This window comes from Paracoccidioides brasiliensis (genome assembly GCF_000150735.1).
Source record: "Paracoccidioides brasiliensis Pb18 unplaced genomic scaffold supercont2.2, whole genome shotgun sequence".
NCBI classification, from domain to species: domain Eukaryota; kingdom Fungi; phylum Ascomycota; class Eurotiomycetes; order Onygenales; family Ajellomycetaceae; genus Paracoccidioides; species Paracoccidioides brasiliensis.
Window position 1 is genome coordinate 3618233 of NW_011371359.1, and position 16885 is coordinate 3635117.

The 16885-nt window shown below is 49.0% G+C and overlaps 7 protein-coding genes across 7 annotated transcripts; 3 read left to right on the forward strand and 4 right to left on the reverse strand.

Moving 5' to 3' along the window:
- Positions 1-1270: 1270 nt before the first annotated feature.
- PADG_02340 (methionine-tRNA ligase) lies at positions 1271-3310 on the reverse strand (the record flags this gene model as incomplete). The annotated part of the gene is made up of 2 exons (XM_010759023.1): positions 1271-3104; positions 3183-3310. 2 exons carry the CDS (start codon positions 3308-3310, stop codon positions 1271-1273), a joined length of 1962 nt encoding a protein of 653 aa, XP_010757325.1.
- A 272-nt stretch (positions 3311-3582) lies between these two features.
- On the forward strand, positions 3583-4281 carry PADG_02341 (uncharacterized protein; the record flags this gene model as incomplete). The annotated part of the gene is made up of 1 exon (XM_010759472.1): positions 3583-4281. One exon carries the CDS (start codon positions 3583-3585, stop codon positions 4279-4281), a length of 699 nt encoding a protein of 232 aa, XP_010757774.1.
- A 782-nt stretch (positions 4282-5063) lies between these two features.
- On the reverse strand, positions 5064-6216 carry PADG_02343 (uncharacterized protein; the record flags this gene model as incomplete). The annotated part of the gene is made up of 2 exons (XM_010759024.1): positions 5064-6090; positions 6155-6216. 2 exons carry the CDS (start codon positions 6214-6216, stop codon positions 5064-5066), a joined length of 1089 nt encoding a protein of 362 aa, XP_010757326.1.
- A 389-nt stretch (positions 6217-6605) lies between these two features.
- PADG_02344 (uncharacterized protein) lies at positions 6606-6888 on the reverse strand (the record flags this gene model as incomplete). Its single annotated transcript, XM_010759025.1, has 2 exons — positions 6606-6693; positions 6791-6888. 2 exons carry the CDS (start codon positions 6886-6888, stop codon positions 6606-6608), a joined length of 186 nt encoding a protein of 61 aa, XP_010757327.1.
- A 1280-nt stretch (positions 6889-8168) lies between these two features.
- PADG_02345 (uncharacterized protein) lies at positions 8169-9641 on the forward strand (the record flags this gene model as incomplete). The annotated part of the gene is made up of 2 exons (XM_010759473.1): positions 8169-8732; positions 8832-9641. 2 exons carry the CDS (start codon positions 8169-8171, stop codon positions 9639-9641), a joined length of 1374 nt encoding a protein of 457 aa, XP_010757775.1.
- Positions 9642-13141: 3500 nt separating this feature from the next.
- On the reverse strand, positions 13142-13911 carry PADG_02346 (uncharacterized protein; the record flags this gene model as incomplete). The annotated part of the gene is made up of 3 exons (XM_010759474.1): positions 13142-13576; positions 13717-13800; positions 13876-13911. The coding sequence occupies 3 exons, from the start codon at positions 13909-13911 to the stop codon at positions 13142-13144; spliced, it is 555 nt and encodes a 184-aa protein (XP_010757776.1).
- Positions 13912-15319: 1408 nt separating this feature from the next.
- PADG_02347 (protein-arginine N-methyltransferase SFM1) lies at positions 15320-16428 on the forward strand (the record flags this gene model as incomplete). Its single annotated transcript, XM_010759026.1, has 5 exons — positions 15320-15650; positions 15873-15890; positions 15986-16096; positions 16178-16296; positions 16372-16428. The coding sequence occupies 5 exons, from the start codon at positions 15320-15322 to the stop codon at positions 16426-16428; spliced, it is 636 nt and encodes a 211-aa protein (XP_010757328.1).
- Between the last annotated feature and the right edge of the window lie 457 nt (positions 16429-16885).

The following is a 16885-nucleotide window of genomic DNA, read 5'->3' on the forward strand; positions in this document are numbered from 1 at the left end:
GGTATTTTAATTTTCCCATATTTCATGAAAAGCACAAAGAACCCAATCTTCAAACATAAATTAAAAATAATAATAAAATAATCCTTCAAAGCAAAAAAAGAAGTATATCCGGGCCGGCGCCAATGGGGATAAGAAAAATGATGCTCATTTGGGACAATTTTTGGCGTGTGTTATTTGAAATATTATATTTTTATATTTTATTTTTCTCCTCGCCATGTTACAACCACCCGCCTGTTTCCTGGATATTTATACTCACTACCACCCCCTTCCCTCCTCTTTTCTCGTGATTCAAACTCCCAGATGATGTGGCGGACTTGAAGATGCATTGATGCGACCACATGAGCTTAAAGGGGGCAAGGTTGGCAGGAAGAAAGAAGGGTTTCTTTTTCTTATTCTTTTCATTTTCCTTTTCTTCTCCTGTTCTTGCCTCTTGTCAGCGCGTATATTCTCTATCCTCTAATTTTCTTTACATTTTGCTGTCGTTTTTAGAAATTAACTCAGGGCAGTTTGATTTGAATAAACACCCCCAGCATCTTTTTTATCATTCATGCCTTTCGATTGCATTGCGCAGAATAAGAATTTTTAAAAATCTCGTCTGTTTGTGACTTTTCCCCCAAGCATCAAGCTTGGGATTATGTGGTGAATGACAGATAAATATTGTCTTTTTGATTTTTGCGCCCTAACCACGCCCGAACCAAATGTGCCGTGATTTTATCCAATCTCTTCCTCCACTTACCATAGCTCCATCCTTTACCATAGTCCATAGTTAGTTCTCCATTCAGACCACCGAGGGACTAACTGATCCATTTTCTCCCATGGATCATGAATTCAGATACCAAACCCGGAACAGGTCAAAAACTCGCAACACTTGCTGTGCAGAAATGGGATGGAACAGGATGCTAATCCCAAATCACGGATGAGCTAAGGCTCGAAACAATCAAGCCGGCTACAGAGCAAAGTAAGAACACATATAAAATAAAAGAGATCATATTTGCTAAAGCGTAGCCAGTGTGGGGATTTCACGAGAAATTCACTGAGGGGTGGTAAGAAGCAGGCAAGAAGGTAGATATAAATATATGGAAAGAAGAAAAAAAAAAAAAAACACGCGATTTATTGAGCAAGAATAGAAAAAAAAAAGGGGGGGGGGGGGTGGTTAGATAACAAGCCACCATAGCAGAAACCCAATGAACCTCGAAAAATCATGCAAGTGCAGTATCTTAGCAATCGTGATTGCGTAACGAAATAAAAGCACATCTAGGTCGAAACTATCTCAAGAGCTAGAAATAGTAGCCCGAGCTACCCCATCCGCCAACTTCTCCACAGCCACCTCGGCCTCTCCTCCCACCCCGTTGGCAACCTTAGCAGCCTCCCCACCACCATCTTTAGCCCCCTCCGCCCCCCCCTCCGCCCCCCCCTTCAACTTCTTCCCCTTCTTCTCCTTCTTCTTAGCCTTAGTACCCGCCTTCTTCGCCAGCGCCTTTGCCGCCTCCTCCTCCTTCTTCAGCCTCTCCGCCTGCGACCCCCCAAACATCTCCCGCCACTCATCCGCCTTCTTCGGATCGATCTGCGAAAACAAGTACTTCGCCTTCCCGATCTTATGCCCCGGCTTAATCAGGTCTGCTCTCCACCCTACCTCCTTCAGCTCGTCTAGGGAAGGAATATTCCGGAATGGCACGTTGAGCTGCGCGAGTATCGACGCTGATGTGGCGGGCAGGTACGGGCTGAAGATGCTGGAGATGAGGTAGATGAGGTTAACGACGATGCCGACGACGGTGGCTGCGCGTTCGGGCTCGGTGGCTATCAACGAGTTATCCAGCTTGTTAGCCTGAATAAGGCCGTTGCCGACCTCGACGATCTTCATCGCTGTCACGAGGCCGGCGCGCAGATGCACGCTTTCCATCTCGCTGATGTACTGGCGCAGGAGCGCTGTGATTTCTTCCAAGGCTGGCTCGAATTGCTCCGTGACTGTGAACTCCGGGACGACGGAGCTGTAAGCCTTCGGGCTTGCGATTAGCTTCACCATGCGGTTGACGAGGTTTCCGAGCTTGGCGAGGAGTTCTCCGTTGTTGGCGTCGACGAAAGAGCGCCATTCGAACTGTGTGTCGCCTGTCTCTGGGCGGTTTTTCAACAAGTAGTAGCGCCAGACGTCCGGGGGGATGCCTGTGTCCTTTGCGTTGTTGCCGAAGACGCCGATGCCGCGGGACTTGCTAAACTTGCCATTTTCGTAGTTTAGGTATTCTGTTGTGCTGAGGTGGTAGAGCTTGGTCCATTTATCTCGGGTCCCGATCTGCGTGCCAGGGAAGATGACGCTGTGGAAAGGCACGTTATCCTTGCCCAGGAATTGGTATAGCTGGACATTGTCCGGATCTCGCCACCAGAGCTCCCAGTCAGGAGTGTAGTTTGCGGTTATGGAGGGGTATCCGATGCATGCTTCGAACCAGACGTAGAGGACCTTCTTCTCGTAGCCGTCAAGGGGGACGGGGACACCCCATTTTAGATCTCGGGTGATGCCACGATCCTTCAAACCCTCCTTTAGCCACGACTCGGTGATCACGCGGCTATTCTTGGGCCAATTTCCCTTCTCGATGGCAGGGTGAACCCATTCCTCGATTTCCGGCTGCAGCTTATCGAGCAGGAGGTGAATGTGCTTCGTAGGTCTGCGGACGGGAGTGGCGCCGTCGAGCTTGCAGCGCGGATTCTTCAGGTCAAAGGGATCCAGCAGGTGTCCGCATTTATCGCATTGGTCTCCTCTCGCATCATCGTAGCCGCAACGAGGGCATTCGCCCTCGACATAGCGATCTGCCAGGAACGAGTCATGTTTCTCGCAGAAGGGCTGTTCGGCCGTTTTCTCTTCCAGGAACCCGTTCTCGTGTAACCGCTTGAAAATGTTCTGGGAGATTTGTGTATGTTGGGCCGTTGGGGTGCGGCCGAAGATATCAAAGCCGATCTCGAACCACTCGTAGACGTCTTGGTGGATTTTGTTGTATTTTGCGCAGAGCTCTTCGGGGGTCACGCCCTCCTCCAGCGCCTTGGTTTCCGTTGCTGTACCGTATTCGTCGGTTCCGCACACGAATAGCGTAGGTCTGCCGCATGCTTTCTGGTATCTGGGGGGACATTAGCTTTTGTTGGTGTTCGTAGATTTGGCCTTGAAGTGGAGGTGAGGGGGTCCATAACTTGCGAACACATCTGCGCTGAGCACAGAGCCGACAATGTTGCCTAGATGGGGGACGTTGTTTACGTAGGGCAGCGCACTTGTGATGAGGATATTCCTCTGACCCTTTACAGGGAGGATCTTCTGTTCCGTCGCCATGGTGTTGTGGGTGGTTGGTGGGTGTGGTGGTTGTTTGGCGGAAGAAAAGTTTTTGGCGGGGTTAAGAAAAATATATATAACTACTCGAGGGGGATTTGCGGTTGTTGCCGTCTTCACCGGTTGAAACGCCTTCAGATAACTATTTATTTAGCAAACTATCAACTACGCCTCCTTTCTGCAGCAACCAATCCACGTCTCCGGTATAGCTACGGAGTCGTCAGATGACATATATGCCGCACTCCCGCTATTGACTCATCTTACAACCACCAGCCATGGACCATGACCTTCTCGACAGCCTCCTAGACCTAGAGGAGGGTTTCTACAAAGAAGGATACGACCTGGGAGTCCGCGACGGCGCCCGGGCAGGATACAGCGAAGGCAGCGTCTTCGCCGTGGAAAAGGGCTTCGAGAAGTTCCAGGAAATGGGCAGGCTCTACGGCAAGGCTATCATCTGGGCTAAACGGTTGCCGGGGGATCATGGCCTTTTGCTACGACCGAGCCCTCCAACAGGAGCAGCAGCAGCGGCGGCGGCGGCGGCGGCGGAGGCGGAGGCGGATGGCTCGGATAATACCACCGCCGCTGCCATCGCTTCGACGGCGCAAACCCCTCCTCTAGAAAGAAAGGACATATCCAAGTCCAGAATTACAGGCACACCCATCCCTTCATTGCCCGCATTGCCCGCATTACCCTCCAACCCGCGCCTCCAAAAGCAAATCGCCCTCGTCCTCTCCCTGGTCGACCCGCTTTCACTCTCACTGCAAAACTCCGAGGATGCCGTCGCGGACTTTGACGAGCGGTTGAAAAAGGCTGCGTCGAAAGCGAAGGTTATTGAGAGGGTGTTGGGTGAGCAGAGTGGCGATAGCTATTCCTATTCCTCTTCCTCGCATCGTGAAGGGAATCGTGGTGCTGCGGGTGGTAATATTGAAGATATTGGGCCGTTGCCGGAGAGGATGTTGGGGGTGAGGGACTGAGGTGCGTGATGGTGTCTACTTTCACTCTGAGCGACTTTGAAGGAAGAAGGGGGATTTTCATTAAACAAGTTATGTCGCGGCCTGCCATCAATTCCGTCCTTGAGAGGTCGCACTGGCCTCTGCGCTCTGCGGCTGGACGGGCTTGATATAACTCTGTCAGAATGCTTCAGGTACTGCTGCTAGCAGTTGCTTCGATTGGCACCCCAGAACCCTCCGGGCTCATCCTCTAGAGGGAAAACGCAGGGGAGATTCTATTTCACTATCCGAATTCTGACAGAACTCTACTGCTAGCTTCTGTCCGTGGGCTGCTGCTAGACGATGGTCGGACGGGAAACCTCACAGAATTGCCCGAGCAATAGCAGCACGCCATTCCTGGTGAGGTGGTGCCGGTTGTCTCTAGCAAAAGCTGGCCAAAGCAATGTACATACGGTCATTACTTTCTTGGGAGGCATGTGGACATCGCGAAATATGTTACCGCTAGCTCGTGAAAGAAAGAGCTTGGGAATCATGATACGGTAGTGTTGTTCACTTGGTGCCATTCTGCATTGGTTGTCAGAGAATCGATATGGCAGCTGTTTCAGAAAAAAATGGAAAAAAGGGAAATCTATTAGACAGTTCTCCTGGGCCTCATACATATATCCAAGATAGCAGCTATTAATTCAGCGCAAGATCGCAACATGTCCTTGAGCAAAAGGCATTTCCCCATAACATTTCCCTTCCAGGCTATTCCCTTCCAGGCTATATTCCATTTAATACCCCCTGACATCCCATCAGCCTCTCAATCATCCATCCAATCTCAAACTCCTCACCGCCATCGCCAACGCCCCCTCCCTCGTCGCATGGCCCCCAGTGAACCCACTGGCGTGTACAAATATCGCCCCGCTAGGCACATCCTCACCCTTCAGCACCCCGTCCAGGTCCTCATCCCTCAATCCCCTCCACGCCTCCGGCAACGGCCTTCTGGACTCAAAACTAGCGTCCGTGACAGGGACACAGTGCACCCTCCACCTCGCCCCCTCTGCCGTCGACTCCGGATAAAGCACATAATACACCTTTCCCTCCTCCGCGTCCACCTCCGCCACGCCATCCAGCCCGGCATTCTGCTTCTTCTCCAACGTATACAAATGCTCCTTCCACAGAACCCCAGGCTGCGGGAGCACCAGTATCCGTCCGGACTCATGCGTATCGAACCGCGACTCGTACGCTTCCCTCACTGTCGCGCGAGCCGGCAGCCACGACGCACTCGCGAGCCGCAACTTGCGCAAGAACACATCCCCAATAAACTTACTCGCCTTCTCGAACAGCGAGTCTTCGTCCTGCGGATCCTTCGACGAGGGATCCGGCCCGTTCAGATCCCCCACCAACGAGCCAAGGTTGATACCCCCATCTCTAAAACGCTTCTCCAGCCCTGCCGCCGCCACGCGAGATGGATCGTAGACGGAAATCCCGTTGTCGTGCGCGTCGAGTGCTTCGATGAAATCGGCGTAGAGCTTTTCGTAGAGGGTGGAGACGTCGGGGTGGTCGATGGGCAGGCTGGTGTGTTGGGCTATTATGGCTCTACCGAAGTGGAGGTATACGAGGCCTGCGGAGGAGAGCCTTGTGGAGTGCGATGGGAAGGTTGCGGTGAAGGTTCGTTGGTGGTGGTCGTAGCGGTTGCGGGCGGGATCATATTCGCCGCCGACGTCGACGACGGTATGGCAGGTTGCTAGGAGGGAGGGGTCGCGGGTGCGGATGAGGGGGGACGAGGTGTAGGTTGGTAAGAGGCGGAGGAGGTAGACGGCCAGAGCCTCGTCGGCGTGGAAGTGGCCGCTGGACGGTTGTTGTTAGCAAGGGGTTTCTTAAGGTGGATGGATAGCTGAGGTGCGGTATATACTTGTGGGTCCCAATCACGGGGGCGGAGGTCTTGAGCCGCTTTGCAGCTGCTTCTTCGGCCATTTTGAATAGACGGCGTAGAGGGAACATACGACGGAGTTCGAGGTCGTTGGATGAAGGAAAGAGATGCAGAACGAAGGACCTGTCCAGCGCCGGCCTGGTTTGTTAACGTGCGTGAGGAACGATTTTGATTTTAGTTCTTCGATGTTCAACCAAGTCAAACTTGACTGGTTAAAGGGCTTAGGGGCTGCATTAGATAAGCAACATCAGTGAAATTAGTTATTTTTATTGTTACTTTATTTTATTTTATTCTTTTCATTATTAAACCAGTTGAACTGGTACCTGTCAAACTACAGAACCATGGTCTAGCAGTGAAGCAAGGTCCTACACACGGGGGGAATGGATAGAATCCGTAGAATGAATCATGGAGTGGCTACTTGCCCAGATGCGGGCTACAGCGGTTGGGTGGGTGGTTGCTGTTCAGCAGATGGGAAGACTGGACCATGTTGCTCAGGCATCGCTCTCTGGCAGCTCATACAGCTGTAGAAAATGTCAGTTCCTCTCTTCAGCTTGCTACCGCGGGATGCCATTCTCTTTTGGAGGGACTTCGACAATGAGCTGGAAGATGCACGCACACATCTCCGGACCCCAAAAAGTCCACGAAGACTTCGCATCTAGGAATATCGAGGGCTCGCGATAGTCCCCGGGCAATCTCCGTAGATATGATATGACCATGGTGGTTTTTGCTTTGCCTCTTTTGAAATCGATACGGAGCCCGTGGCTTTGTTGAACAGTAATGCGTTGAGATGTGAAACGGATTCTGCCTGGAAACAAAATGCCTCCGGGAGCTATTTAAAGGTTGCGCAGAAGGCGCCCCAGCTGCTGCGATAGAGAGAGAGACGGCCGACCGAATGCTAGAAGCTGAGGGTGCGGTTCCTTGACGGGAGGTTGGAAGCAGAGAAAAGGCCAGCAAAAACTATTTCCACCCGTAGAGTGGCGAACATGTCTCTCAAGAGGGTATCCGGAATCAAAGCAACAGGGCGCTTCTGCAGCGTAAATAACTATAAAACTATATAACCGGTTTCTTGGGTCGTTCGAAATCCATACGTTCGCGGACTTAAAATACGCCATTGTCCCTGGCCAAATTGATTACAAGCGAAAGATGAATAGAAGGGAAAATAAGAGTATTATTTCCTTGGAACTTGGGACAAGTTCGAAATTAATCAAAAGGAAAAAAAAAAAAAAAAAAAGGAAAACAACCACGGGATGGAATAAGTAAGCCCAGGTTGTGCGAAGAAAGACAGACCTGTTTTCATCAGCGATTTATTTCTGTAGTTCATCTGCTATTTATTCCAGTTATCAATCTTCTTCCTTCTCACCGGCTTCTGCCCGTCCTCTCATATATATTTTGTATCCTTACAGCATATCCCATCTTTTGTGCGTGGAGACCAGAGATTTCTGGAGTATTGGAATTCCTCTGCAGGTTTGAATAGGGTATATATATTTATATATTTATTTACTTTTCTAACTTGGACTGCAATTTAACTCTAATTTCAACCTCACCGTCGCTTTGCATCCGGATATCCCTCATATCCTCGCATCCTGCACTGCTTCTCCACGCCTCAATACCCTCATGTCCTGCTTCAAAAGCTGTTTAGCCCAATCCTCGCCTTCTCCAGGCTCCCTCTGAGCTCTGCGCAACCACCGCCTCCAACCCCGCGTGCTTGCATAGCTTGTTGTTGTTGTTGTTCAGGAACAACTACGAGGGCAGCCTCCATCATCCCTCCAGCTGCAGAACAGAAATACGCAATCGTCCTACCCGTCTGCAGATCTTGGAAAGAGAAACGAGATCAGCTCCATATTGTGACCAATACTCGACTCCCCCGACGACCCTTCAAGATCAAACCCCGCCCCGCTCGGATCCGTGACTCCAACGAATCGCCCTCCATCTTCCACCTCTCGACAACAAAAAAAAAAAAAAAAAGGCGCTGCCCAGCGCCCCCAAATCCTCGTCAATGTGGATCTTTCGGATCTTCTCCTCAGCCCTCTTCCTCACCGCTATCGTCCTCTCTATCCCCTTAGCCTTCGATGTCGGCGGCAGGACATGTGGCCTAGGATTCTCCCTCTCCCTGGCGGCCTTCTACTTCCTCTTCTCTCTGCTCAGACTCACCACCCCAGACCGCTCGTGGATCCGATACTCCCTGATCGTCTTCATCAGGTCAACGCAATGGCTCATCGTCCCCATCGTGCTGATCTGGTCGCTGAACCATTTCTCCGTTGACGCTCCGGATCATCACCACTCGACGACGACGACGACGACGACGACGACGCAGCAGGCTGAATGGATTGGGCGCACGTTTGGCTGGAAGAGGGAGCAGGATATGTCCATTGCTCGATGGGTGTTTGGTGCGAATGGGCTCGTTGAGAATTTTGTTTTGGGCGGCTGGGATAAGCTGTTAAGCTGGTCGACTCCGTTTTTCCAGTTGGCGGAAGGGTTCTGCAGTTTGCTTGTTATTCAGGCTGCTGGGCAGATTACGAGGTGGCTGGTTAATAGAGGAGGGAGAAGTGACAGCTGGATGGTATGTACACCCCTTTACATTCCCTTTCAACATTGCCAATTCTATAATTGTCACACCCACAAGGGAACCGAGTCCATATGCTAACGTCATATCGTGCAGATCGGCCTTCTAGTCATGTCCGCATCCATCATCTCAAGCTCCGTCTACTTCCTCTGGCGCGTCCTCCAGTTCCCCGGCATCAGCAACGTCGACGCAGCCCTGATCGGCGTCGCCATCACCTGTGCTGTCTTCCTTTGCGCCTGGGGCATAGGCAGCGGTCGCGGAAACCCCGTCGAAAGCTCCCTCCTCTTCGCATACATCGTCCTGTGCATCTACCAAATATTCACAGACTATAAATCATCCACGCCCGTTACCATCCCACCAGCATCCCCCGCCGCACAGGCAACAGCATTCCCCCCTTTACCCCCAATCATCATGGCCTCCTACACAACCCTCCTGCACGCCCTTTCCACCCTACCCTCCATCATCCATGCAGCCTTCAACGTCGTCAGCGCTGCATTCAGCGCCGTCACACCCTCCATCCTAATCTCTCTCACATACCGCCTCTTCGTGTTCTACGCATCCACCAGGATCATCCCTGCGGTCCGCGAGTCTGGCGCCCGCGCACTGTCCCAGGAAGCCACCCTTGAGGATTCCGATGGCGCAGGCCGATTTCTAGGCCTGCTGAGCTGGTTTTCTCCCTCAATACTCGTTGCAGTGTATACAAGTTTGCTCATGCAGCATTTCGCTTCGACCTCGCAGGCGATGGGTGGGAATGGCGAGTGGTGGAGCAACCGCAATGACGTTGGAGGGAATTTTTGGAGATGGATCAATCTGGGCTGTATGATGGGTTTGTATGCAGTCGAGTTGTGGTTGGGCAAACAGGATGACCTGGACGCTGGGCTTGCGGGGCATTGGAAGACGGATTGAAAATAGGACGCTGGGGAAACTCGTGCTTGGCCTTCATGTGTTCTGTAACAGTTGTCTCCGGGCTGCGCTTTGTGGCCAATGGACAGAGATTATCGCGGAGGGGGATTGATAGTCGACGCAGCATCAGCCAGATCGGGTTGGCAGGACCTGATTTCACCCCACGGCAAAAGCGTCGGTGGAGAAGAGAGGGCTTCCTTGGTTGGGATTGAAAGCCGTTTCAATATTTTCTCCCGAAGTGGTCAGGTAGGCGCCTGCACTTGCTTGACCGATTTACCTTACTCAGAAGCCAACCGTGCCATATACAACATTGAGCACGTACCAAGAACACCCGTACCAAGACACCCATCCCATCTTCTTTGGATCAAAGTGGGTTCGTTTCATCTTTGATGGACTTTTGTTTTTGCTCTTTTATCTATCTATCTATACTACATGGTTGCTCGAATATATCGCTCTATCTCCCGTTTTTCCGTGCTGACTCCACCCACATCATTCGTCTTGCTCGTCTCGTCTCCCTCCCCGTATCTTCATTTGCATCCCCCTCTTTCTTGATATATGGCCTCTCCCGTTCACGTCCACGCACACGCACTTCGCACCATCAACCAAGCACCAGCCTTGAAATACTCTCCTTTCACCTCCATCTCCGTCTACTCCCCCAATCACACGAAACCCAAATGAAGGTGAACTTGCGGAGAACATAGCGTCCGTCTCACGCGACCTAATTTCCACGCACCCTTTCCAACTCCATGTACAGTACAGTACACGTGCTGCCACTGATGCTGCAAACCCTTCCGCTCAGTATACCATATCCAGCGTCCATCCGTCCATCTTTACTGTCTACCGTCTGTTTCCTGCTTTTCCAACCTTCTACCGGCTCTCTCCGCTCAGTGCCCTATCCATCCAAGTCACAATTGGGCGACTTTATTCACAACAAGTGACGGACCTGGGGCTGTCCGTGTCCAATTATCAAAGTTGCATGATGGGCCGGCGGTGAAGCAACAATGACGCTTGTGGCGTCTGTGTTGGTGACGGTGTGACAAGAACAGAGGAATGAAACGACCCACACAGAAGGAGTGTTCCCGTTATTATTGTCTCTACGCCATTTTATTTCCCCTTTCTTGTCCCATTCCTAATTATGTTTTTGACTTGCATTTTGCTTCCACTACTATTCCATCTTCATGCGTTATTAAAAAAAAAAAAAAAAAATCTCAGGTTCTGCTTTCCCATTTTCTTCACTATTATATTTTCTCCTTTCCTTTTTGCTCTTTTAACGCATGTTCTACGATAAGATATGAGTATATATAATGTAATGTGTGTACATACATGGGCAGAGCCGATCGGATGGAAGATTCTCGCCAGAAAGAACATCACTATAACGGGCTGGGCTGGCAGATAAACAATGCATAATACAGAGAGACATGGAAGAACATGAATTTTACGTCTTTTCCCCTTGTCTCATATTTTCGGCGTCTGGCCTTCTGCACTCCACTACTATTGAATTTCCTCCCTTACCTCGATGATCTCCTGGAAATACCTCATCAGCTCCTGCAGGTCGACTTCAGCAAGGGGGTGCGGAGGAAGTTGGCGCATCACACTCCTTGAAAACCACAACCCGCCCCTCCTTGGGGCGTCTCTGTTGTTTACAGTACTGACTCTGTAGGAAAGCAATCCACCCCCACCCAACAGCTTCTTTCTCTCTCTCCTCCCCTTTCTTTCTCTCGACTCCTCATTACGTAGCGGACAACCTCCATGACGCAGCTGACGTCATAAGTAAATAGCAACAGACAAAGGGCAACGAATGAGCTAGGCATGTATCACTCTTAGATCATGGGAGCCGCAAGAAAATTGGATGCAGCGATGATCACTGCCTATAATATAACTACCTAGGTACGTACGTACGTGGTTGGGCCAGGCAGAGCGAATTAGAAAGGATTGGTTCAGGGGTCGATCAAGGAGTGGTGCAAAAAGCCAAATTTCTCCGTGTACTTGTGCACAGCATGGGGATATGTTAAGTATCATCGGCGCCTGGTGTTTCTTACTGGACAGGTATGAAACATACATGAGGAGGAGAAAGACTAGAGGTCGGTTGAGCTTGCCACTTGATGTTCGTTCTGCTGTTTGTTCAAGTATTTGAAAACAGTCCGTTTGCTGATGTTCATTTGTCATTGCTAAGAAGCTGTAGTCTATCAACCTTAGTGAAACTGTTATAAAGTTATATATTGAAAAAGAAAACGAATTATGAAATTAAACTGTAGTTGTTCAGTCTGTTCAATTTCATTGACTGCCCCTAATAAACTAATAAACTTCTCTTAAGAAATATGAGAATGGAAGGATGGAGGAGCTAACTGAGGCTTGGGAATAAATAGACTTGATAAACATGCAAAGAGAAGAGCAGAAGAAGCTGGGAAATGTCAGATGATAAAAAAGTTAAAAAACTTCATGAAACTGGGAAATGAAATGTTTTGAGTCTTGAGAAAAAAAAAATTAACAATTCAGAACAACAGCATTCATGCACAGCATCATAAAGCACAAGGGTGAAGTGGAATACCTAGCAGACTCCTTTTTATTTTAGGTGCAGGAACCTTGCAAGTCAACTACAGCAAGCAATAGGACAGATTTGCAATGGACAGACTCATTAAGAACAAGATAAAAAATGAGAGATTGCATAGAGTATTGACTTCAGTTAAGATTCAAACTTTGCTTGCAAATGTACAAGGGAAAAAAATGAAAAGGTATCGGGGCTGTGTGTGCACGTGTGTTCATGGTAACATAGAGATACAACGAAATAATAACGTCCCAGAAAACTGATCGGATTCAGCTTATTCGCAACTAAATGTTTGGCACTGCAAAAAAGAAAAAGAGAAAAAGAAAAGAAAAAGGTAAAAAGGAAATATGGAAAAAGAGGAAAGAAAACAGGAGAAGCCGACCATGGACCATAGGCCATAGGCCATAGGTGTTAGCGAACACTACAAGATTGAGAGCCGGGGTAAGAAGACTGGTAGAAAACATATTAGGAATAAAAAGAAAAAAAAAAAGGTGAGACACAAGTGGAAGATAGAAGAGGCGAATAAATAAGAAAACAAATGGAATATGGCCGTATGAAGGTGAGGGACGTTAAATTTTGAAAGGACGACTGCAGGACGATACCGAGGAAGTGAATTCGCAAGCGTTGAGCAGTGCCATGCAGGGTTCTTCGAATCGAATATAAGTTGAGGAGGATATTGAAACACTTTCTCCGAGAAGAGGAGAAGTTGGTGGAGTGTGCTGCTCATACACATGCCAGTGCAAGGAGACAAGTTCAAATTCCATACCAGTCACTAAAGTGGTTACACTCAAAAAAAGGAAAAGAAAGAGAAAAAGAGAAAAAAAAAAAAAAAAAAAAAATAGAATTGGCCAATAACTACCAGCTCCCGGCTAGGTTCTTTGTCCATGGTATCAAAAAATCGCAACATTTGTCGTAGCTTGTGAAAATTTAACCCGAAACCCTTCACAATCTTCCATCTTCATCGCCGTATAGGCAGTCCCTCCTTATGCTGTGGGGGGCTAACACCCACGGAGTCTCCTTGGGCCTTAGCAGAAGCAGAACCCTTTGCATCCGGAGATTTAGAAGTCGCCCCTTTCCCATTCCCCTTCCCCTCGTGCTCGGGCTCATCATCAAAGCTAGTTTCCCGCTGTAGGAAGCTGCTCTCCTTCACGGGACTGTGACTGAGACTAGAGAGGTGGAAACCATTGTTCGAGATACCCTGGTGCGGTAGGGTGGAGTGTTGTCCATTGCTTAAGGAGCTGGGAATGGTGCTGGTCTGCGGGGGGGAGGTGGCAGTTAGGTGTGGGATGTTTTCTGGGAGAGGATGGCGGGATCCGATGCTCGTGACGCCAACGTCAGAGGCCTTGCCAGCTTTGCTGAGGGCATAGTCGCCTGAGTCGAAGTATTTTCGTTCCTGGTTGGTGGCAACGGGAGGTTGGGGATTAGTTAGGGTCCTTTCGTTGAATATGACGGAGAATCGAAGGGAAGGTGTCGAGTTTTGTGCATAGAATACGGCATTGATTCGGGGTGAGGTATGACTTGGTTTTAACGTACTTTCAACTTATTCTGCAGCAGATCTTTCTTCGTAGGCATTTTGCCATAGAGCCGGAAGAGTCGTTGCTCGTCCGGGCTCAGGGCCTGTATTGTGAAGCGGGGTCAGTTAGGTATACGAGGGAGAACTCATGTATTGAACCGGCTGAGGTTAAAACTCACGCTGATATCGACCTTGTTTTGCTGATGGGGATTCATATTGTTCACTGTCTTTCTGAGTCTTGATCTAGAACGGGGGGGTTGTTGCTCTGCCTGGATATATGTAGTTTGATTCAACTACAACGTGAGAGGGAAGAGGCTCAACCAACCCCAAGCTGGGCTCAGAAGAGGGGGTAAACGAGTTGGTTGGTATTGCTCGAACCAGAGAGAGCGGGAAGAAGTCGACGCGGTTCGAGATGTCTGTCTAGATATCATCCATGGATAATGGCCAGTTTGGCGGTTGGTCAGTGGTTACGAAGTGTTTATCGATTGCGGATAGTCAAAAGAAGCGGAGGATTGCTTAGTCATGCGGGGAAGGCGAACTCTATAAAACGAGCAACTACCAAACCAGGAGCAAGGAGGGAAATCGGGTATTACCCCAAATACAGTCAAGATGCCTACTATATGTTGTGGTCTCTCAGGCCAGATATGTAGGCTGTGCCATGGATGAAAGAAGGTGGAGGTGAATTTAAAGGAGGTAAACACAAACATAAGCTGTGATATATATATTCATTCTCAACTCTAGGGCAGTAACTCTGGAAAAAGCAAGGTAATTTATGAGGCACGGCAAATGGCCATTTAATACTAGTTAAGAGAAACCGTCCGCGAATTCTTGATGGATTCGAAGAGCTAGTCACAAGATGGAAATCAATACACGTATCTTTCAACTAGTATCATGTTGAAAGCCCATTCATTCCTCGTCCGCATAGGACCTATTAACGCAGATGTTGACAACTATAATCGGAGGGAACTAAAGTACTAGCAGCACTCCGCGTAATAAATACACCCCCAAAATTTGGTGTGGCTGTGTTGCTCAGGTAAGTACACAGTACTGTACTGATGTATGGATACAGAACTCTATATCTTCCTTGTCACCTGATCACAAGTCAAGTCTGCTATTGCAAAGTTGCGATCTTCAAGAAATTGCTTGCGGCCAAACCACGGTTCAACAGCACAATAGAGGAACCAGGAAGTTGATATTAAAATAACCTTTGCATCCTGTAGTTTGTTCCCCCCCCCCCCCCTCTTCTGCATGATTTAGCAGGGAAAATTCACTAAATACCTAGTTTGGAGATTAAGCTTTCGTTCAACACCTGCTAATACAAACAAACCCTTAGCATGTTCCTCTGGAATAAGATATTAGTATTCTGTTGAATGCTGGGATACTTTTCATATTCTATCTCAGAGATAAAATGCGCGGAAAGGTATCGAAAGTGTCGGAACAATAGCAGGTTGGATGCGATAGAATTTGCGGAGCTGCCTGATTTTGTCCAGTTCCAGAACGCGTAGAGGTTTCTCCCAAGGTTTTGTTTGCTGATTTAGCGCAACTTTCGCCGTAACACAAGACCCAGCATTTTCCAATTCTACAGATCAGTCAGTCCCAGTAAAAGAGGGACAGAGAAAAAGTATGGGTAACAAGCCCCAAACCCCGTCATCGACCTTTGTTGTCGAGCATCTCGATCGCGAACTCGGCCCTTGGTCAGCCCTGGAATACGGCTGCATCGCCCGAGAGTCTAGCGCTGCCGACTCTAAATTTCTTCTCACATCCGTACCAGAGTCGTTAAAGGTGCCTGATGAACTTGCCTCGTTGAGAAGGTTGGAGGTGCAGCACAGGAGCGTCGAGGAGATATTTGCCGACAGAAAGGAAAAGGTGTGTTTGCTTGATCCATCGGCGGAGACGGAGTTGAGACCTGAGGATGGGGAGAAGTTTGAGGTTTTCTTGTTTGGGGGAATTCTCGGTACGAAAAAGCTACTGCTATGACGATGGGTATATCAAGGAAGCTGAAGACATGTATAATTATATTTATATATGTGTATCGATCCTGACATACTATATCCCCTTCCTCTCCCCCCCCCCCCCCCCCCCAACCACCTACCCACCCAAAAACCCTCCTCTTCCTTGATGGAAAAGGGGAACGGGTGAAGCTAATCGACTTTTTTTATTCTTTCTCTTTTTTTAGGCGATGATCCCCCGCGTGGTGCGTATTTCTCCGAACACTGCATTCACTGAATATGTATACGGCAGTCCGTGAAATGTAAAATGGAACTAATTCATCTCTACTCTATCCCTTAGACCGTACCTCCGAGCTGCGGCAGAAGGGCTTCACAGGCCGGAGATTAGGGCCCAAGCAGATGACTACCGACACCGCGGTTAGAGTGACTCGAATAGTAACGCAAGACAAAGGTGAGCGAGCAATATCGGTAAATCTGAAATCCCGACATTGCGGAGAACTGGATTGTGTGTGCTAAGGCTCCTGGACAACAGTACCATTGGAAAAGATACCGTATGTTGACTTTCCAGAGCTGCGGTTCAATGAGCATGAGAGCACAGAGATGCCATTTCGATATGTGAAAGATGAAGCTGGAAACCCAATAATGCCCGAGGTTAGTTGGATTTGCTTAATATTACTACTGTTGATTTCCGATATGCTGAGAGTATGTGCTGGTCTGTATTGACAGGGGATGTTTGAATTGATTAAGAATGACACGGACAAGGGACTTGATCCCCTCCTCTAGAAATAAATCAATAGATGTTTACATTTTAAATATAAACTCATTCAATAACGTAACTGTCGCTCTTGTAACCCATGATATATAACATATATAACTGGCGTGACGGTGCCGAGACGGCGCCGAGACGCTTATTAAGCCTCTTGCACTCGAATGGGCGTTAAGCAGCAGCAACAAAAAACGACAGTCGATCGAGTAAGCAGAGGAACCACATGACTCCGTCATCAACCTCCCTGGTCAGCCTCGTTATCTCTGATCAACGACAGCTCCAAAGGACAGACAAGCTGCACTCTCTCCGACTTAGCACTCTCTTCCTCACCTTTCTATCTTGTTTAGACTCCCGACATCCGAAGTACATGCCGCTACCAAAAAGAGTAGTTGAATTCTCGCACCTCCCGATTGCTTGGCCCATGAGTCTCTGGTCTCTTTACCCTCATTGCAATATTGGATCCCCAACACCTTA